Below are 24,035 nucleotides of genomic sequence, written 5' to 3' on the forward strand. Positions count from 1 at the left end.
AGGTGTCCTGCTGGTGTGGGCACTGCCTGTGCTGGTGCCACCCTCATGTCCCTTCTTGGCTTCCCTCATGGAGAAGCCCTGCTCATGCTGCTCCCAAATGCTATCGTCTAACACTATCAGACAAACATATTTCAGAAGAGGAAATCACTATTTTTAACGAAGTCTTTTTTTACTGTTTTAAGACCACCTAGTCTGATCCAAACTCACCTCTTTAAATAAAGAGCATTGTACAAAAAAAATAGTCATCAAAGATTTCTCCAGTGTCTACACAGAGGAAAACAACCCAGCTCCAGTGGGGGTTGGTACTAAAAATTGACATAACCAGACTACTAAGGCAAAGCTGATAAAATTAACAAAATCAAATCACAGTGACTAATACATTCTGTGTCTTGTTCTTTGTTCATTACATTTTTAAGTTTTCAGAAACTGCTGAGCACTGCTGTCTTTCTAAAGCTATGCTTTGTTTTTCAAACCCAGACCAGTACCCAAAAAAGTCACCTACAGTACACAGCTGGAGAGGCTGGGAAAGGGGAAGAGAAAGACAGGAAAACGCAAAAATCTGTATTTTAGGAGAGGAAAGCAAGCAATAGAACACAGATTGAGATAGGAGTTTATTACTGTATCCCGCAGCCGTAGGGAGGAGAGAAGATCCAGCAGGCAGGAATTGTGCAGCAAGATTGATTTATTTAATTATTTTACAAACTCTTTTATAGACTTTTTTCTTCATAGTCTAATTGGTCAAAGGATCAGCCATCCCTTGAGGTGATTGGCTAAAATCCTAAAACATCCATTGTCAAAATATTTTCCTACTGTACCATAAACAAAGCTCTGCAAGGTCACAGGTGTTCACAGTTTATAGAACTTCTGCTAATCTCTTCATGAGAGAGAAAAGTATCCCACGGGCTTAGAAAGAAGCAGGAAAATTTCTTGCTAGCAGCAATATTGTATCCACAGGAGTTAATTTAGGTGTCTTATACAACTAACTTATGTGTCTGAGGCTTTAAAAATGCTTTGGCCTTATCAAGTCATATTTGAATTTCTTCCCCATGAAACAGATATGTTGTTGTGGTTTCCAGTATTTTTTAATATTGTCTTATGGTAGAAAATACGTATTCTATTGATCTGAGAACAGCAAGTACTACTAAGCCACATAATTATTGTTTGCAAACTGTCAGGTTATAAAGGAAAGGGTTTCTGAGGGTAACTTCTTAGGAGATGTTAACAGCCTGCAGTTTGATCAATTTGGGAAATATTTGTTTTTTTCAAAATCCAGTATAAAAATACATCTGTTGAAAATATATTTTAAAAAAAATTCAAATGGTTTTACCCTCATCAGTCACGTAATGGTAAGTGTACATACCCTACAGTACCCTTGCATTAACCTCTATAATTAGACTAGTAATAATCTGGTATTAGAAATAACAGTATTTCTAATTTTCCCATCTTAAATTCATTACTATACATCAAAAGACATGAACAAGACCATATCTCAATTAGCTTACAATCTTGACAATGTTTACAACTAGAAAGATTTTATAACATAAGATTGTGATAAATATTAATGGAAAAGGAAAATTTATACCATCTGAAAGTCAGACACAGCCCAATGTAAAAGAATGGTTTTAATCATGAAGAGGATTTTGATGGGCACAAACAGGATGTTCACAAGAAAGACAATAAGGAAAAGAATTTAGAACACTTGAAGTAACTGCACCAAGAAGAGCTCATATCCAGACTTCAAAATCAATCCATGAACAAAAATGCTGTTTAAAAAGGTATTATAATGCAGCAATATGACAAAATGTCACCCATATATTTACCAGAAGTCAAGAGGAAGAAAAAATAGCCATACTAAGCCCTGAGTTGGTATTTTGACCTAAACAGCACACTACATTTCACAGCAGTTATGATGGCCACATCACTAAAAGACAACAAATTAAGAAAGAAGATAGCATCAAAACTCTTCTATGAAATGTTTATGAATGTGCTAATCTAAACTCAGAACTGAGATACACTACTTTTTTTTTTTTTTCATTCTGGGCACTAAGTTCACACCTACCTGGGATGCCCAGCGCAATGCATTTTAAATTTTACCACCAGGGAAATTACTACATAATTGGGAAGGTGGGAAAGTCAGAAGAGGACTTGTCTGATTTTTGTTGTTGTTGCTGCTGCTTTGGTTTTTTTTTTTAATAAATTGACAAAATGGAAGGATACCAACTGGCCTTGATAAAAGGAAAGCAGCAAGGGAAGGAAGATTAAAATAGAATTCCTCAATGCAGGAGTACAGAACAGAAAGATGCTTGTAGTCTTACAGGGAAATGGGCATTTAGAGTTGATTGACAGGAGAGAGTAGCTTGTTCAAATGAAAACAAATGAAATAGATACACAATGACTCTACAAACAGGTTAGAGGGGCAAGATAGAAGTAACTGTATCTAATTTAGCCATTGGTACATCTGGGCTGACAATCACATCAGACAGATCTTAACAATGTTCACAGATCCTAATGAGTTACTAACAATATTCTAGAACTACCATCTTAGAAATCAAAAAAACATGGGGGAAAAAACCTATAAATGTACTTTTCTTCTTGTAACCAAATAAGCAAAGATTTATTTTCCAAAATTAGTGTAATTTAACATTTTAAACTATTTAAAAGTGGTCATCCTGCCTCCTTCTGTGTAGCTTGGAAGTAGTACACTAGACCTGCAAAAAGGGATAAAAGGTGTTCCTCTCCAGTACGGAATGTTTTGTAAGCTTGGAAGATTCTTACCCTGTATTGATGGAAATTATTTCTATCAGTGGATTCTTCCTAATCTTTGGCAAATCCAGTCGTGCTCCCCCCAAACGTTTTCCATTATCCTTTTTCTGACCCAGCAGTCTCACAGAATGACCTTCAAATTAAGCAAAAAAATGCAGTCAATACAAAGAACAAGTCTCATCATAGTTGTTTTGATTTGCTCTTCTTCAGAAGTAGTGTTTATATTTCAAAGACTGAAAATGAGAATGAGATGTAATAATATATTTCTACCAGCTGGAACATTTAAAAAGAGACACTGACAGGTAAAATAAATCATCTTAAAATGAGCAAATTATTTCATCCAATTATCTTTTCACACTTGCATTTTCTGTTTTATATGATTAAAATTATCTAAGCAGTCTCATTTTCAGATTCTCTAGCAAATAACAACATAGCTATAATACTTGAATGAGTTGTATGGCAGGATTAAAAGATTCTTCCCCAAAATTTCATTCAAACCTAAATTAGAAGGTAATAAACAACTAAATACTTTTTTAGTTTATTCTATGGAGAAGCAACACATTTCAAGGTTACCTGACTGTGTAAGTCTGAGAGAAAGTGCTGCAAAGCATATCCTCACATGTCCACACTTAAGCTGACTACCAAGATTTGCACATATTCCTCCCACATCAGGACAACTGCAGGTCAGAAAACTGCCTCACAACTGCTTTCCTGAAGCCATTAATATCCAGAGAGTAAAATACAAATAATTTCACCAACTGCCTACAACCGTACATCAGTCATACCATGACAAGTCCTACATTTAAAGAGCACAAATGACAGTGTTCATTGATATTCAGAAGCAAGAACTAACAATGAAAAATCAAAACAATTGTGTGTTATTGCATAAGGTAGCCTAAAGTGTGCCCAGCTTGTAAGACTTGTATCATTTACTCCACAAAGCCTAGAACAGGCAGATGAGAGACAGCAAGTGAAAGCTAATGGTAGATACCTGAATAGAGTTGGAAAGCAACAACTCAAACTGGCAGGAAGAGAAAGCATGTGTCTGTTGAATTTGGAAAACTCCCTAATAGTAAACTCTACAGCTTCAATCCACCAAGCATGTCAGGAAAGAAAAAACTAACCCTGAAATAGGAGGGGGGTGAGAGGAATGCATGAATCTATAAAGTATGAGTTGAGCTACATCCAGCACAGCAAAGCCTATGACCAGTTCAAATCAATTAAAAGCTTTGTTACACCAAAGCTCCTAACTTATGTTACCAACAGCTATTTACAAAATTAATTCCTTCATCAGTCAACGCCTTTCTTCACTGCCTGTTTTGAGGAGTCATCAATTAATTTTTGAATAATGTGGCATTCATGCTCCGAATTTATTTCCTTGATGTGGCAACAACAGCCTGGAAAAAACCCAACTACTTCTAGAATAACATCTTCCTCAAGTTTTTTTTAAGATACATAAAGATTGTCAATCAAAAATGTGATCTAATGAACAAATGAGTAGAACTGACCTGATAGCATAAAGGTTAATATCAACAGGAGACATAATGGTTAATACTGATAGAAGACATCACAATGTCGACAGGAAACAAAAGGCATTACTTCTGCAGTTGCATTTGACAAAAATTTCATTACATCCTGCGGTGGATTTAGTAATATGGTGTTTGTGCTACTAGCATTTGCTAAATTATTCACTTCTACCTTTTCCTGAGAATAACAGCAATATCTTTGTCTCCATACACCATCAGTCATTTCCCAATCTTATGCTTCACTGAGGAGCTGCAAGCATGGCACCATTTTATTTACTTGTATAACAACAGTGATTGCCTTATGTAAATCATAAAAATTAAACTAGAAACAGAGAACGTTCCTTTTTGTATTTCTTAATACTGTGGTTTATTTGGAATAAACCAGTTTTTCCATTTTTTAAAAATATTCAACTGCATTCACCATATTAAAGGTGTATTTGGATTTATAGATGAAAATATAGTGGAACAATTCACAGCAGTTTTAAAACAATCAGGCTTAAAAACAACAAGTTACCCGTAATTTAAAATTCACACACTTAGAATTAAGGTCAAGGCACCATTCTTAAGCTTAAAAAACAAGATGAAAACAACAAACCACAAAATCAACCTGCCCCCCTTCCCAGGTAATATCTCAGAGCACAGAATCAGGGAGGCCTCATCTCCTCGGAACATAGACCCTCACAAGGAACAGCCACATGAGTTGCTGCTCTCTAACAGGAATTTAGCTCACACTCTCCCTTTCTCACACTGAGAGCATTACTCAAACAGGCAACCACCCCCAAAAACACCCCCACAACATTAGGACAGTCTACACATAGAATGTAACTTACAGGGAGAACAAGACTGAGCTTCTCCTGTCATCAGAGACTTCCTTTATTCAGGAAAGAAACCCCAGCTCTGTGACCATCTCCCACATGATACACTGAATGCTAACACCCACCCCAAACCTGTGCCTGATCAGGAAATCTATGTATGGCCTGGCAATCAAATATGGCAGCTTATTCTCACATAAAATACATTTCCCATATTCCTCCTGAATGACACTGAAGTTCCAACCAAGATGAGGCTTGTAAAACCTGTGGGGTACTCAAGAATAACAACATCCCTATACTTTTCAGTCCAGACACCAGAGGCTTAAAAAAATGCCCCTAGTGGGAGATGACTTTTAGCAGCAAGTTTAATGCTTCCAGAAAGCAAGCAGCACATGCACATCCCACTACTGTGACTTGTGTTGCAGGCACATTTAATTATTTTTATTAAGAAAAAACCTCTCTTGATTACAGTATTTGTGACCTTAAATCCTTTTTTCCCTACTCCATACAAGGACTATTTTGTTTCATTTTAAGTAATCACTGAAGCATCTGTTTACAGAATTGTTACTATTAATAAAACATAACTTAATAAACACTGAATCATACTTTTTCACATGCTGTAAATCTTTTTTTCCTCATACTTATTTCAAGAAAACTTAAAAATAAATATTTTGCCATCTTCAACTGGTAAAAAGCTAAATAACTTTTTTTTTTAGATTGTGTAACCAGCACTATTAAGCCCAGACCAACATCAAGTTTAACAGAAAACGCAGTAATTTTAAATCTCATTCTTGACCTCATTTCAAAGCTTAGAACAGGACAAAACACTGCAGTTAAGCTTTACTTCTAAAGCACTTTATCTGATTAAGTTACCTTCTCTCTGACTTTACAGGTGGCATAACTTACCTAAGCAAAGCAGGTGTCCCAAACTTAAAAGGAGTCTTTCTTTTCACATTTGTTTTCTTTCCTTTTTTTTTTTAAAGTTTTGTATAACATTTTTGAAAACTGAGTTAATCACAACTCTATTACCATAATGATGAGTGTTCCATCTCAGATATCAAACAAACACCACTCCTTTTTTGAGAGCTCACTCTACAGTGCAAGCTTTGAAACACAGCTTAAAGACAAACAGATCTAGTCAGGTTAGATAGCAAAGCCTAAACGATCTGGGCCTATTAACTGTGCTTCTGCTATAAAAATAACTTTTCTACTTCCACATAGTCTAGCAGCAGATAAGATTCCATTAAGAAAAAAACAAAACAAAACCTGAAAAAGTTAATTGGTGGTTTAGGTCATGCTTCAGAGCAATTTTTCACTAATTAGTAGATAATTAATACAGATTACAACATAACAGAAGTACTAACCAAGTCCAGCAAGGACACTTGCAGAGCAGAATCACTCACAGCAAGTGCAAATGAAATCAAGCTAGGAACAATTCAAAATGAATCAGAGCTCTCTAGTTTTCAGAACTGTTTAATATTAAACTCATCTTTATATAGAAGTCAGTAGATGAAATTTACATTACTTGGCACTATCTGCAAGAAGGATGAGGTTGGAATGAATTAATCAGGATATTAAATCCTATTGCTAGTCTAAAAGAGGGCATTTAAATGTGTCTAGTTTGATAATTCAGTATGCAAAATGAAAATATTTTAAAGGTATTTATTTTCACTTGTTAAAAAGGACACCAAGAAGTAGCACAGTTTTAATTGCATGTACGTATAACTTTAATCATAATTGTATGTATTTCAGGATTGATGGAGAATGCCCAAACTTGAAATACAAATATATGAAGGGAACAGGTAATGGAATTTCTTTGCCATAAGATTATAGTATTACATGTCCCATGAACCTCAGGCTACCATCAGATCCCTGTCACCTACAACCACAGAAGCATGTTAATGATCTTGGGGCAAACAGATTCAAATGGGATTGGTACTTTCCTAGTTTATTACAAGAATAAGTGAGGGGGAAGTGGCCTGGCTTAGTCAATTTTAGTCAACTTTACCTGGCTATCAGCATTGTATCAGATACCAGTAGATCTAGATTATGTTTAAAAAAATTGTCAGCTTCACTCTGTCTGTAGGCTGGCATCCCACAAGAACTGCTGGTAAACTGTATCTGCTCGAAAGATGGAACAGGGCACCCACTGAGGGTCCCTCCCCATCCCTGCACACCCCACTGGAGCTACACAGTGTGACTCTGAAACACAACGTCCAGCCAGACAGATTTCTTAGCTGTTCGCTTCCAAGTTCCATGCAGATATCTCAAGCAGCTCAAAAACATGATTTTACAGAAAATCCTCAAAGATGCAGGAAACCCCAGCCTTGGCAGCAACAATTTCTATTGTTTCTGCTTGTTCTGTTACCCATTCTTTCCCTTTCCCAGTTACACCACTATGCTTAGAGGTTGTTCACCATTTCCTGAAAGACACCTTTTTTCCTCACAACACGGCTGCCAATGCACTGTCCTGCACCTCTCAGGTGTCTCTCACCAGCCTGTCTGATCTTCTCCAGCATCTTTAGGGAAAAGGATTAAGCACTATTTCATGTACTCTTGCACACATTTCCTTCCACCACTGTTTGGTTCTTAATGAATAGAGAGTTTCCTTTTCTCAAGGTTAGCACTGGAAAAATAGCACACAGGAGCAGTGTAGCTAAGGAATGGAAGGTAAAAGTATAAGAGGGGAAAACAAAGTAATAAATTTCCTCAAAGAAAAATGAAAGGAAGAAATGTAAAGAACCAAAAGCAGTAATAAAGACTGAAAGAAGCATCAAGCAAGGGCAGACCATAAGCTCCTCTCCCATCTTTTCTCCCTGCCCTGCAGCACAAACATGCTGTCCCACAGCAGACATGACTGATTTCAAAGGAATTCCCAAGCTCCCCAGAGCAATCACATGCTGTCAGACAAGGACAAGTGCAAAAACAAGGACACTAATTGCTTTAGAACTTTGCAGTGTGGGTGCTCCCACCCAAACCAACCCCAGCTGGCCAGCAGCACATTGGCATCCCTGAATGTCATCAGTGGGATTTCCTGTCTCAAGTAAATACAGGGAGCAAAGAGAAGTCAAACCTAACTGAAAGGTATTATTTCCTGCTCCTGACCAAGCAACTAATACAAACTATTCCTCTTCTAGATCAGTGAAGATGGGAATGTTCTATAATAGTCAAACTCCTTCATCTGGTGTAAGCAGGAACTGGGTCCATTACAAGAGACAGGGAATAATTCAGATTAATGCTGTCAGTTATTGATCATTCCTTGTGTGTCACTGCACCATGCCTTGGGCCAGGCATCCAGTCCCATTAGGATGATGACAGCAGGTGGTATATTTGATCCAGTCTCTGCATTCAAAACTCTTTCATAAAAAGATTGCCTTCTACCCTATACCAACTCAAAAAGCTTCATAGAAATGTGCAGTTATTTCTAAGCATACAGCACATATGTAACTAGCCTGAAATACAGAGAACTAAGTGTTGCACTTGGAATTAGTATCCAACAATAATACTGCTTTGGAAGACTCTGGAATATGAGTGTCACACTGGTGAAGACAGGAGCTTTTTAAAATTCATTTTATGTAATTTCAAAAACAAGATATTCAGTAGAAGATATCTGCAGGTGTCCCAGATTGCTAAAATTCATACACCCCTGTATCTCTTTATTCTTTGTATGTGTGCAGTGTGTGATTCAATCATAACAATATCTGTAAGCGCTAAAACCGTACTCTACAACAAATCATACAGAAAAAGAGATAACTATTAACAAGGAATTACTGTCCATGTAAAAATTTCACCAAGTTAAATTAAGAATATAAGCATTCAAGAACATTTTTGACACATCCATAGTACTTTCCTCTCTCACAGCAAAAGCACTTGAAATGCCCTATTAAGGCACTATTTCTTTTTTTTAGGATTCAATAGCTTCACCCTACTTATTTTGAGATCATGCAATGTTATTGTCTTTCTGAAAAAGTGTCTGAACGTCAAATCTCCTGTGAGCTCAAAATGCCAGCTACAATTCCACAGCTCAGAAGGACAATACTAAGAATCGACTACAGGAAGAGTTCCCCTGACCCTCTGTCCTCACCTCTCTGTGAAGAAAGGCATTTGATTAGGATCAAAGATTCTGCTCAAAACCTCAGGAGATCCTGGAGAGAAACTTCCAAGGGAAAAGACATTTTGAATCAGATAAAACAGGCTGCATTCTGGGGAAGTGCTGAAAGGAGAATTGTCAGAGCCAGCTGCAGCAGCACAAGTAACTTGCCTAATGTTTTGGGGCATGCAGGCTGAACAGAACAAATTTAGCCTTAGAGTGAAACACTGAGCTGAACTTCTCACTGTATGCAAAAGAAAGCTTTTATCAAATTCCCCCGGTTTGAATGAGGTACTCTTTACATTTACCAGCCACAAGGATTCTCTAACAGAGCCAAATCCAGGTAAGTCTAACCAATGTGAATGGGACAGAAAAATAGGAATGCTGTAAGACAGTCATTCACTCAAAGTGTGGAAAAGAGCACATACAGGTCTGGAAGAAAAGGCACCTTTTCTGTGCACATCCCAGGCTCACTTAACAATGAGCAATCACAATTTTGCTACTGAGATTTTCAGTCTGTTTCCCCCCAGTTGCTTGTTTTCTTCTTTTGTGGCGCTGTTTATCTCCCATTCAGTTTCTGTGAGCTACGCACAAAATAAAGTCATAACGATGTCAGTCATAACAGGGATAATCAGTTCTATCAGATTTATAAATGAAATCAATGAAATAACTACACTGACAAAAATAATTACAAAACCTATCTAAAGTCCTGGATCATCTCACACACCAATTAGTCACTGCATGCCCCAAAGCATATGAACAAGCATAGCAAAAACAGAAATAAACTTCCTTGTAAGAACAAAATCCACTTGGATGGTAACAGAAATCTCTTTACCCAGCAGGGGAGATTTTAACATTGAGCTGCATCATTATCGATGTTTTACAAAAGAAATTAAAATCTGCCTTTGCAGAAACAGTTTCTCCATAATTACTGTCTATTCCTTATCATGCTCTACATTTTTATTTAAATTACAGTCTACAAAGCTGAACTCTCCAAACTTATACTGGCACAGATCACGGTATTACTATTTTGAACTCATCAATACCCTTCAGTGCATCACACTTTTAATAAGCAATCAGAAAGGGGCAAACAAAACGCAGCCTGGTGCCCTCACTGAAGCATCTGGCTGCATGAAAAAACCTTCCTTTAAAAGCCATACAGTGGGACACCCTCCAGCCAGGTCCTTAATAAGCCAGTGCCTGTTGTCAAAGTAGTTCTTAAATAACAGAAGGGGAAAAAAACCCCAAAAATCTACTGGTTTGAGTAATGACACTCTTTCTACCCAGGATGCTTAGTTTTTAGTGACAACAAAAAAATTATAATTTTGTTTAAATAGGAGTATTGCCAAAATTTCCAATCCATGGGACACAAAACAGGGGCAGGGGGTGACACATACCCCATTATGCCATTAACCTCAGTAATTGATACATACAAATGTGTGATGGATCAATCTTTTAATCACAGTCGTGGCCCCAAGTTGCTGACTCGCTGTAGCTCTGTATATTGCCCACTGAAAACATGATTTCAACCCTGCCCAACTTTCTTAAGTCTGTCAAACACAGCCCCTGGCATAAGTTCATAGAATTACAGAATGTTAACGGGTTGGAAAGGACCTTAAAGATCGTCTAGTCCCAACCCCTGTGCCATGGGCAGGTACATCTCCCACTCGACCAGGTTGCTTAAGCCCTTATCCAACCTGCCTTGAATGCAGTTTTTCCAGTTAGTACCTTTACTTTTCCACAATCTCAGTTTCAAAGACAACTCTACTGCCTAGAAATAGGATTAGGGACATGGTACTGCTCCCAGGGTGTGTGGATGGGGCTGCAGGGCCCTCTGTGAGGAGAGGCCAGGGCTGCCAAGTGCCAGATACAGCTGGCTCCAAAAGCCCTGCCACAGGGCATAGTGGAGCTCCACAGCTGTCAGAGGTGTAAAGAAGGGAAAACACTGCCTGGCAGCAAGGGAAAAAGTGTGCAGGAAAGCCCTGTGAGCACCAAGGTGAGAAGAGGAGAAGGAGGAGGAGGAGAAGAAGAAAATGGAGGCACTCTGGGCACCCCACTGGATTCCCCTACAGCCACTGGAGAAGAGCTCAGTGAAGCAGCTCATCTCCCTGCAGCCTGTGGAACACCATGGGAGCAGGAGCCTGGAGCAGGGTTTCTGGCAATAACTGCATGGGGCACCCACACCGGAGCAGCCTACTCCTGAGGGACTGCACCCCCTGCAGAGGACTCATGCTGCAGCAGTTCTTGGATCCCCACAGCCCACAGGAATGCCCTAGGCAGGAGAACAGTGTGGGGAAGCAGAAGCAGCAGAGAGAGGCTGTATTGGGCTGACCACAGCCTCCACTCCCCATCCCTCTGCACCACGCAGGGGGAGGAGATGGAGGAGTCTGGGACGAGAGAGTGAAGCTGAGCCTGGGAAGAAGAGCGGTGGGGGAAGGTAGCTATAGTTTCTCACCACACTATTCTATTTTTAATTGGCAATAAATTAAATTAATTTCACCCAAGTCGAGTCCATTTTCCCCACGATGGTAACTGGTAAGTGATCTTCCTGTCCCAAGAGTTACTCCATCTTATTTTCTCCACTGCCCTCATGAGGAGTGGGAGCAAGAAAGCAACTAGGTGGGGGTCTGGCAGCCAGACAAGGTCAACCCACCACACAGTGAAATAAATAAAACAACCCACCCAAAACTGCCCCCCCCCTTTCCATGTCCTTTCAAAGGAGATAGAAACAGAAACAGGGACTTGATGAGGCCACTACCCTCCCTCTGACCCTCCTTAAGCTGCACTTTGGCACAAACAGTCAGTTTCCTGACGGGGAGCCAAATGATACTTTCCCTCAAATAGGAACTCCTGACTCCTCCAGGTTTTATTCTTCATTTGGCCTGTCATCAGCTTCTTAAGTCAAGGCTACTCTTCCCACAGTCACAGAAATTGAAAAGAGACTATTTTTTCTACTGTTATCAGCAGATTACAGTGAAATCAAGCAGCACATACAAATATAATTTAACATTCTGGCATTCATATACGTACATACGTATACATACTTACTCTCAGATGGACAATCCAGTACAAATTCTACACTTTAGCCTATATATAATATAGGTACCATTTATCTCATTTTCATACAGACAGACTCTCAACTCTCATCAATCCATAACTGCTAACCACATGAGGACAATTAAACAGTTTAGCAAATAATGGTTAATGTTTAAACTGGGAATGGATGGGCAACTTCACCAGACAGGTCAATGTGACTGAAACCAAGAAAGGTTATGTTAAGTATAAAAGGCTCAACCCTGAAGTAATTTCCTTCGGTTGTTTTTTATAATCAAGTCTAATGACCCATTGTAAAACTATGTTTTGTGAAAGCATTAGACAGACACAATATGGACTAAACTCAATTCAACCCATGTCCCTCATCTCCCTAAGGCCTAAGCTAAAAGCAGACTGTACACAAATACCCTGGTCCCATGCCTCCCACCCCCACAAACCCTTAATAACATGGGATTTGAGAGCATGTCTAGGAAGGAATGGGGAAAAACCTAAATCTCTGAAGACCTAAATTCAAAGCCAGAAAACAGGAATTTGTGCATTAAGCAGTTAACATTTCTCCTTTAAAACACAAAACAAATGTATTCTCTTGCCTACTGTAAACTATTTATAGCCAAGCTTGTATACACACACAAGTTTTTTTAAAAGACAGATTTTAGAGTGGTTCATAAAAAGCTGACTTGAGCAGTCACCATAAAGACATTCTGCAGTTCCCACCAAAGACAAATCTTCAGCTTATTGGAGCATACTATAGAAACTGATCATCCAAAATAATTTCTTTATTCTATACATAAATTTTACTAAGACATGGAACATGAATCAATTATAGCCCTGTTTTCACCTAGCTCACAGACACCACAACTCCTTAGCAATACTTTCCTAACATTCTATGTCATCATAACACATTACTGGAAAACTAAGCACATGAATGGGAATGGGTGCCCTAATGTTGTAAAAATTGCTGTAATCCTAGACTTCTTAAAATTTCGGTAACGTGCAGATGAAGCAAGGTTTACTAAGCTGTTAAATCAGAACCTTGCATGACAAAACCATTCTGTTTATCAGGAAGACTGAGACACACTGGCTACACAACTGTGGCTGTCACTTTGAGAAACTCAGTTCTGAGACTGTGAATGAATTATTTTGTCTAGTTCCTCACAGGCAGTATAAAGGTTTCAGATTATAAATTACCATATCATATGAAAAGTACGTGAAGATGCCTCTAGTTAAAATATATCTTGGGACACAGTATAAATATTAATTAGACATGACCTGCATACAAATACTGCATGGCTATTGAAGATCACTTCTAGAAGTGACAATTTACCTGCTAATTTACCTGATAATTAGGAAAATTCAAAGATTCAATTCAACACTTGAGATAAAAGTTAGGATAGCATAAAAATGAGAAATCACTGAGCCTCTTAAAAGTCTCTCTCTCTCTTTTGGCTGTTAGTGCAACAACAAACATGCACATCCTTCTTTTCCATTTTCTGATGAAGTAGGATAAAAAGATAAAGTCACATAAAAAGTGTTTATCAGAATTATCTTGATGGAGAGTTGGAAACTAACAACTACACTGTCTTCACACACATGTGGTAAAGACCACCACAAAGATATATTTCTTGAAACCACCATCTCTTGACCCAGCAGAATGGCATTGTTCTGAAAAGGTTTTCCTGACAATGCCCATAACATTGAGAAATAAAGCTAGAAGAAACTCTTTCATATTTCATACAAAGAGTTCTAAATAATTCCAAGAAATCAATTTTCTTTGGGAGTACAGCAAGCTTTCAACCAAATCCAACAGGGGAGCCATTTTCATGAAAAAATGAAAAAGATGACTATTAGGAAAAAAAAATAAGGCAAAAAAAATTATTTCTACAAACTTTCCCTTTTTGTAAAGTGTGGACTACAAAATTCAAGCATCCAAGAAATAAATAAGGTACCACTTGAGAAATGGGGATCCAGAGAAAGCTAGACTTTTAGACTTAAAACTAGCAACAGGGTAACCTATTTCCACCTTGGAATTTGGACAGAAAATTCAGACACTCCAGCTCTGTTAGGCTGACCAATGTACAGAGCTGTCCTACAGAGCACAGACACTAAGAAGTTCCACTTATTCAGTCAAATATCTTTTAAACATTCAATATATAATATTTTTTCAGCTTTCGATATATACATAACCACACTACATGAAGACCTTTAGCTTTTCTTTAAAAAAAAAGGTGAAAAAACCTGTGTTGCTCAACTATGACAGACACCCAACTTAAAAGTCACTGGTGTAAGCTGGCTCTGAATTCAGAATCTGTATTTATTCCCCCATCCCACATCACCTCCATCTCCTGAAAGCATTAGCAGCTTCAGAAGCTGTTTTTAATGATGTAGACTCATGAAAACAAAGGGTTACATTTCATTTGATTTTACAGTAATTTAATCTTCTACCATATATCTATTTTATATAAGAAAATATTCTTAATCAAGAGTCCTGCTATCTACAGTATTTTCCTTCACTTGGATAATGGAAGTTCACAGTTAGCTCTTCATAAAACACAGTGAAAAAGAGCATCACATTCTTCTCCATTAGTAGATGATTCCCAAATACATAAATGAATGCAGCTTCTTTAAATAAATTAAAGAAATATGAGTAAAAGATCCCAGTTTTATGGCTGGCTTTTACAAAAGTAAGCCATTATCATATGCTATGAGCTCTGCTAACTTGTTGATTCTCTTTCCAATTGTAATTTTATTGTCAGGGATGGGTTACAGTTGGAAAGGACCTCTGGAGACCATTTTGTCCAACCCTCTCACTCAAGGAGAGCCACTGAGAGCCAGTTCCCCAGGACCATGTTCACAGTATTTGAATACATCCAAGGATGGAGTCTCTACCGCCTCCCTCAGTAACCTGAGCCAGTACTTGGTCATCCTCACAGTCAAAATGTGTTTCCTGGTGTTCAAAGGGAACCTTCCTGTGCTTTTTTGTGCCTGTTGCCTCTGGTCCTGTCTGTGGGCACCACTGAAAAGAGTCTGCCTCAGTTCCCTTTGCAACCTCTCTTCAGGTATTTATATACTTTGATGTGATCCCCCTCCCCGAGCCTTCTCAGGCTGTCCCATAAGGAGCAATGCTCCAGTCTCAATCCCTGTTGGACTCTCTCCAGTATGTCAGTGTCTCTGTCAAACCAGAGAGCTGGTTTTTGTTCATTTTTTTCCAATAAAACTTCAGAAATCCTGTGTTCCATTATCTTTTGGGAAATCCCTGATGGAATTGGCACTGTGTATGGAATTCAGCAGCTTTCTCCTTCTAATTCAACTCACTTCTAGTAAGCTAGAAAGGAACAAAAATCTTTCCAAAAATTCACACTTTTTAAAGTTTAAATGTTTGTTAACATGCCTATGAACATTATTTTCCAGAATTATATCAATGTTTAAAATGCAATCTAAAAATCCATTCAGTGAAAATCATTATTTTAACAGCTGCTACCAGATTATTTGTACTCTTCCTAGTCATGTAACATTCAGTCACCATAACCTGAGTAATTATGTTATCGAAAAAGCAGTAATATCTGGAGTCAATATAAATATTACAAAGCCCATTTTTGGGAAGGGAGGGCATGCTGACCCAGGTTATCATCTTACTCCCTTAAGAACAAATAAAATTCAGGAAAAAGCAGATAGAGATCTGAAACACCATGCTGTTGTAAAAATCGTGAAGCATCCTCATTTCCAACATATTGTCATGAACACCATAATGTTTCTGGGAAAACAGTTTGGCTTATTAAATAAAAAATGCATGCTGAATGTATTTCTTCTTTGTTTGTATGGTAAAGTAGGTTGTACCCCCAAAAATAGATATCATAAGGTAAGGACAAACTGGGAGAAGTGTTGGTTGGGAGTACATAAAAAAGTACAGGTTTCACTTCTGAAGGCATTCAAAGCAACATGAAATCTTAAGGCCTTCAAACCACAAGCTCTAGAAGCCTTACACCACACTTCACAATTTCTTGATAGAAGCTTTTTTGCCTTTTAAAAATTTGCACTGCTTTAAACTTTCATGCTGTAGCTCAAAAAAAAAAAATCATACTCCAGCATTAAAGTTACTGACAATGTCTTGTGAACTAGACACTTGTTTATATTGAAAGTAGAGCCAGTTAAACTAAACCTTATAATTTAAAGCTCCATGGAACAGTAATTTTTATGGCCTGATAAGTAATGGAGACAAACTTAGGTAACCCAGAAAGACCCAGACGAATATATTTATTTAACAGCAAATGTTTACTGGTCAGGCTGCAGAAACAATACTGGTTTTTTCCCTCCTTCACTGCAAAGTACTAAGAGTACACACACACGAACAAAGCCAGAGGAACACAGTTACAAAAGAACATTAAACCAGAAGATAATTTATCTGTCCTGAGAAGAGCTCAGGGGAAGTAAGCCAAAGCATCAGAAAAGAAGAAAATACTGGAGAACTAAACAAAAGAAAGTAGCAGTGTAACACTCAATTAAAATAGTGCAGGAGCTTTATACAATACTCTACACCAACCAACACTGATGAAATGATTTCTTGAAGTCTCCTCTTCATCATTTACCTATGAAACCAACAGCCCACAGAGCTCCTGACAGAAAACATCTCTGAAATTATCACACAAAGCACACGTGACAAAGTATAGCACTGCCCAGACATTCTCCTAGAGCACAAAGCAAGTGTTAGGTTGAAAAAGAGCACACCAGCAGCACTTCTGCTGATGGTTACATGTTTCAGACTAGCTGCAATTAGTTCAAGTGTGATGCTTACCTTTAATAGTTTCCTCCACAACTTCTACTACACGATCTATCTGCTGAACCTAAAAAAAGTCAGAAGGTAAATACCTAAGTAGTCAACAACTGGACATCCTTTTAATAAAAACTAGTCTTTCAAGAGTGTCTTCTTCTGGATTAAGGGGGAGTAAAGAATTTTGGGCTGTGTTTTTCACCAAGTTTGTTTTCTGTGCATCTCGGTCAATCTACCAAAAGTAACTTTAAAATTCGCCACCCAATTTAAACCAGATTTTGTCCTCAAAAATGGCAGCTCCTGTAAGTTTGTCAAAAATCACCAAATAGCTAGAAAAGAGTTCAGGCCTTAAAAGTGCTGTTCATGGTCTGTGACAGGCAATGGTAAACCAGGCACTCAGCACCTGTGCCAAAGTACTCCCTCATCCCAGTCTCCACAGCAAAATATTGTCAGGGCAGACTAAAGGGGAGAAAATTAAGGAGGAACTGCAAGGGAAAGACATTGGAACACAGGAAGAAATTTAAAATACTGCTGTGAAGCTTAAGGGAACAAGACATTCTCCTGAAGTTAATGCAGGCTGTGTTTGGAAATGGAGAAAAGCCTTCAAGTTTTTCACAAGACAGAATAATATTTAATGACCATTATATAATGTCTGCAACAAAGACAACAAATTTATGTTTTAGTGTCATATTTGCCAAAATTCACCAATAATGAGATAAATAGTTCAATTATGTCTTAATAGATATATTAGTCTTTATTTAAAGTCAATGCCCAACACACTGTAGAGATTTTGGATATAAAGGAATCAACATTTACACTGCAAAATTGAACACTCAGGAATTCTTGAAGCTGAGATTCTTCCCAGAGCTTTCATCCAAACCACCTGTTCTGTGTAATGCCTACTATAGATATTTACATACAATGCAGGAAAGCCAACTTGTCACATTTAAATTAGTTTGTCATTTTTCTACAATATTCCTTTTTAAACACCTCTTCTCTAAGCTGTACATTAAATGAACTCGATTTTATATGACTTTTGCATGGAGTTTCTTTTCCAGCTTGTTTCCAAAACAAGCAGAAAAGCACAAGTTGCAGAGGCTTCAAGAGAAGAGCCCGGTCTGCAACAAGGAGCCTGAAACTTGGATCCCTTGTATCAAAGCCATTAAGTCTCTGTATCCTAAAACAGAGTTTGTCATTTCCTGTAAATACAAGACTGCACAATCTTGTCTACTTCACATTCATTTTTCCAATCTAATAGAAGTTTAAAAAAAGCTCACCTATAGTTGGAGTCTGATCTTAAATTCCCAACTGAAGTCAGTGGGAGTCAGTTCCTTTACTTGTCTGGGTGTTAGATCAAGTCCATATAAAAGTATTTTTCTTTTTTTTTCCTTTTTTTTTCTTTAGCCTTTTGAAATACAGCCTTTTTAAAAAAGGAATGTCCACCACTTCCGATTTTGGAATACAGTACATTAGTTATGAATTCTAGAAGTTATAGTTATATATAGTTATATAGTTATGCTAATATTTGCATTTTAATAATTTTATTGAAAAATAAATATATTTAAATAATTTTCTGAATCACAAGCATTCACATTACAGACATATAGACATATCTAGCAATCAACTTGTAAAGAAAGCACACATAAGCAGTCATATGGAACACATGCATGTTTACATACTTGTGCACATATCCCTTCTGGATATAGTTTTAAAAATTATGACCCAAGATATTTAACATATACACTTTCTACTAATTGTTTAAAAAATAAACAGAAAAATTCCACTTGAAAACAGACGTGTACACACTTATAACTACAATACAGACAGGGAACAAAGTCTGTGTTATATTACCTACAATATTACTGCTATCTGTCTCAGTGCTAGACTGTTTAAGTTCATAACCATTTTAATCATTTAAAATATGAGAAATCTGGGTGGTTCATAACCTGAGACACCTCTTACTTTCTGCATTGTGCATCTGAGGAATTTTTGCATTGTTCCAAATCCCCTGTTGAATAAAGATAGAAAAAACCCGCCAACCATTATATTGCATCTTCATTTTATTGGATAAATTAAATTATTCTCTTAATATGTCTGTCAAGAAGATGGCTCATGTAAGTAATTAGAATTATAGGTCTGATAGGTAATGAGATCTGCACCTAGAAATGGATTTTGTTCTGCCTTACATGTTATTTCCCACATTAAATATTTTTAATTTGAAATTATTAGAAATTATTTGGCTAAAGCCCCAAGTGCTCAAGAAGAAAATGTGGAATGCTTCCAGTCTGCATTTATGAAGATAAAAGTATCTTAGAAAATGTGAGGTGAATCTGAAGTGAGAAGAGGGAAAGGTTTAGAAGATTCTTATTTGGAACAAAAGGGGGGGAAATGAAAAAGGAAAAAAAATGACAAAGACATAGTAATGACATTTTCTTGGGTATATGAAGATCTGCTGGATTCTTTTCCTCACATCTCACTAACCTTATGGATAATTCTGCTCTGGGGTGGTATCAAAGATATGTGTAAACCTTCAGAGCAGAGCTCCAATAATGTCCCCATCAGGAAGTCCCTGAAGCATAGAGACACCTTGGTGGTGTACGAAGGGAAATGACACCATTCCACAACATCTTTTTCCAGAGTGTCTCAATAAACCAAGCCCCCAGGACTGTCTGCAGGTCACCACTGCTGGGTGTGGTTAGTGCACCCCACTTGGCTCCACAGATCTTGTGGGACTTTGTTTCTAGCATAGTTAAGTACATTTTGGACTTAATGTCCATTAGAAGTGGTTCTCCATTAGGACTTGAGCAGAACAAGAACTACAGACAGACTGGAGTAGACAGCTGAGTAGAACTATACAAAAAGAAAAAAATCCCCCAAACACTGAGTTTCATCTCACCTTGTTTAGGCAGTTCTGCCAAATGCTGGATGTTAAAAGACTACTCAGCCTATCCCCTCTCTAAAGCCAGTAAAATGGAAATACATCACTTCAAAAGGCACTTCAGGTCTTCTAAAAATCTAAATTATTTTAGAGATAATTATCTTCATTGACCATAAAGAGAGCTGAGCAAAACAGACTCTCAAATTACAGCACTTAGGCAAGATAAATCTGAGGCTTAATACGTAACTTCAAAAGGCATGTGACTAGCCACCCTGGCTTCAGAGGGATAACATCTGTGTTTAAAACCTTTGCTGACAATACTGACCATAGTAATGGGCAATACTCTGGCTTAGGAAGGTATTCTGAGAGGAGGATCTACACAAAGTTTAAAGGGAAGGAGACTACCCCAGAGAAGCACATAAACAACTGACTTTCATTGCTAAACATTGACACAGCTGAATTAATTCCTAAACCTTTTGAAATCTAGGATAGTACATAACTGCTGTAGAAATGAACACTTTCTATTGCACATCCAGTTTTCAGTTTAAAAGCAGGTGCTTAACTGACACTCTTTTCAGACATTCCAGGTTCAAGTGTTCTATCTGAATATCAACACAGGAATTCAAAAGCCAAAGCTGACCAGCTGAGAAGTACTGACTGAGCTGGAAATTTGTATGAAATCATTCTTAGCCATAAGTTACATAAGAACAGTGTCCACCTGTTCCCAGGTTTTCAGCATGCTTTCCAAGAAGCTCTGTTAATTCAAATAATTCAAATTCCATCAAATTTGTCTTTCATGAAGTACATATTGGATATTTTGCATTTATGCAAGGCTCTGTTTCAAGCAGCAGACAGGTTCAATCTTGAATGTAGTCTGGCCTTAAAAAACACTGCAAGGTAGGCAAGTATCATTATCTCTGTTTTGCAAACATCATCGAAACTTTTATGAACTGAGCCACAGAAATACCATACAACAGATCTTCCTCATTTATGAGGCCAAAGCAGTAGGGATGTACGGACACTTGGCATCTTGGTAAGTAATTTCCACTAATTTCCTTTCACAATGGCACTGCTAAAGCTCTGCTCACTGGAGCATTTTACAAATGAAGGAATAAGGTACATTAAACTTAAAAGTGTGTACCAATTACAGATGTAGAGCTTGAGAAATAAAGTCCCTGTTTTCTGTAATGCACTTAGCATTTTTTATACTGCACCATCTATTTTATAGCAGTGCTCCTAGTGTTAGGTGCTGCTGCTGGGAGTGTTCAGCACTCCCACTAATCACATTCCAGAGTTTCACACTGGATATGAAAAGAAAATTACTTAAAGCTTGCCTTAGACAGCAGAACAGCCAGGGGAGAGGGTTAGTTGGAGGTCAGCAGAATGCAAGAAGCCTTGGCAGAGGGCTTTTCAGGGCTATGTATTACTCCTGGAAGCAGCAGCTTCAGGCTCACCTTGGCCAAAGAGCCTGCAGTACCCTCCCATGCACGGGGCCTGCACCTTCTGACTCAGAGAGCAGCAGCAAAGTTGGGGTTACAGCCTATAGAGTAGCAACACTGGATTGGTTTTGTGGGTTTGTGCAGATGAAAGAACAGGCTGAAACTCTTCCCTTGGGTGATGGGTGTATGGCAGAAGGTGGTATGTCTTTGATGCTAGATGTTACACTGGGAAAGATGCGGGAAGGAAGGAGAATTTAAGTTCTCATTCAGGATTCACTCACCTGTGGAGCAATTGTATGCCTTTAATGGAATACATATGTGCATTAGGACCCATGCTTTCAGTATGTACAGCAAGTTTGATGTTTTCAAAGTACAGATACACAGGGCTTATGAAGCCTCTTAAGATCTATAAATAAACCCCCAGTAGTCTGGCCAGGGGTTCCAACACGTACCATCATTTGGAGATCAAGTACCTTAAAACTCCAGAAAATGCCAATGAAATAAAATATCCCGTTTCAATCACTCAACTATCACTGGGAACAAGAGTTTTGCATGTTCTTGTATGCAGCTCAGGAAGTGAGGAAACACTACAGCTACCTACGAGTCCCAGAACATAACCTGTCGGCTAAATCTTTCATGCACCCTTGTCCCTTCTCCTCCCTCCCTTATAATCCCCCTCAAAACAATTGACACAAAGTCACACATCCTACACACTACCAACTTAAAATGAAAAGTGAGGGATAACTCTACATAGGAGAGTTGATGTCTCTTTTTGCATGGTAAATGCGCTTGAGTTTGAAGTGAGTACACCACAAACACAAAGGAATAAGCTTTGGAAACCACCTGAGGGCAGCTGGCTGTGAACCTCTGTAATGCATCATTATGTGCTTCAGGTACTTTTCACCCTTGACAGGTTTATTACTACCCAGAATTTTCCCGTTCCAAAAAAGAGCTCGTTCACCTTGTCATGTTACACTGTAGTCTGCCTTACACACAGCCTATGGCAATGCCCCAACCCACATTATTTTTATAAAGTATCAATTACTTTATACACAAAAACATAGTAACATCACAAATGGTAGAAGGATATGAAGTTGCCCTTCCTTTCCTTCTGCCCAAATCAGGCAATAAATAAAGAACAGTGGAAGTTCAGTCCTGTATTTTTCAAATGCAGATCAAAACAAGCTCTGATTTACTAGAATTTCTCTGGTAGTTAAATTGCAACTTCCTCCACCATCATACCAAGAGGAGCAGAAGAGCCTCTGACACACTGCCTTTAGAAAGCCACCCTGAGGGAGTTATAATTGCTGGTAAATAAACACATTCTCAGACAACACTGTCCTTTAAATTTTGAAAAAATGAAAAAAGTGGGGGGAAGAAAATAGCAGAACTTATATTAGCAACAATAAATCAACTATGTCTCTCAGCCAAGTTGAAGATGAGACCAACCTAGTATTAAAGAAAGATTTCCAAAACTGTACTCTTTAATGCTTAAAATTTTAAAATAGAATCAATATCCTACTGCCAACAGAACATTTTCTATTTCTCAATTTTACAAAAACTGCCTTTTAGAAATATTTTGCAATAGCAAGACAACAAGTCTTATCCTTTAAATACAGTCACCCTCTCACACACATTCTTTGTAAAATGGGAAGAAATCTTAAATGTACAAACTGAACACACGCACAATATATGCTCTTAGCTTTGTTTTTGTTAATAGTTTTGCCTCAAGTTTAACACCTTTCTGAGCTGAGGGATCTCTTATTTAAAGCACAGTAAATTTTACCATAGCAATGACAGCTAGAGGACAATGTCATTATTGCAAAACTACCTTTCACTATTTTTAGGTCTAGTTACAAAGTACTTGGGAACACTGCACTAACAGCCTAATTCATTTCCTAATAGAAATCTTTCTTTAAGAAATACAGAAGTACAAATATTTTTCATGAAACACTGGTTCTAGGTACTCAAATGAAGATGATGAAAAGAGGTTAATTTTCAGAAATTACATGTTATCTGAAAGAAAACCTTAAAAAAGAGAGGAAAAAATGTTTTAAAAAAACCTCAAACTTCCCAATTTTAGTAAGTTAAAATCCTCAAAACTGAAACATTGAATTACAATCTAGGTCAAAGGATACTGACTTGCTCATTTTTTTCCCTCTGTCTACATATGTGTAGATATTGTTATACTCACTATAACAACCAATAATGGATCAATAACTATGTGGCCTCTGAGCTAAGTGAAGATCCATTCACCCATTTTACTTTTTTCTCTTACAAAGATGATCCAATGATACAGTAGTACCTCATCCCAAAGAATACTGAAGGCACTTTATTAACTGACGTCAAAGCTCTGTGGTTTCTTTTTCAAGGTAAAGCTTGGTAACTGTTTAACAACTCAGTCACCAGGGGATTTAACTCTTCAGACTGCCTCAAATTTAAACAAAATAATCATTGCTATTTGCCATTCTGCTTAATAGTGTGAAGTAAAAAAAGCACCAAACCCTCAACTGTGTCTGTGTAATTCACTTCCATTTTAACAGAGGGCTTGTCTTAGAGCAAATAAACTGTGATATTTTTAAGAATATGGTAATTGATACTTTCATCCTCGATGAAGCCTGGAAATTTTCAGGCTTCAAAGGGCACTGGAAGTCAGTTCCAACAACAGCCTCCCTTTCTTTCTCCCCTCATGCCAAAACCAAAGCAAA

General features: G+C 37.8%; 1 protein-coding gene across 5 annotated transcripts in view; it reads right to left on the reverse strand.

The window, feature by feature from the left end:
• Nucleotides 1-24,035, reverse strand: part of CDKAL1 (CDK5 regulatory subunit associated protein 1 like 1) — a 383,214-nt gene that overhangs the window by 236,388 nt on the left and 122,791 nt on the right. For all 5 annotated transcript variants that reach the window (XM_042048977.1, XM_042048978.1, XM_042048980.1 and 2 more), the window contains 2 exons: nucleotides 17,035-17,083; nucleotides 2,776-2,896 (listed from right to left, as the gene is read on the reverse strand). In XM_042048977.1, the coding sequence (XP_041904911.1) occupies nucleotides 2,776-2,896; nucleotides 17,035-17,083 (170 nt within the window). The remainder of the gene's footprint in view (nucleotides 1-2,775; nucleotides 2,897-17,034; nucleotides 17,084-24,035) is intronic.

The sequence above is a fragment of the Corvus kubaryi genome, unplaced genomic scaffold (genome assembly GCF_017639235.1).
Source record: "Corvus kubaryi isolate FWS band 111438036 unplaced genomic scaffold, C.kubaryi_AGA036_p1.0 69, whole genome shotgun sequence".
Lineage (NCBI taxonomy): Eukaryota > Metazoa > Chordata > Aves > Passeriformes > Corvidae > Corvus > Corvus kubaryi.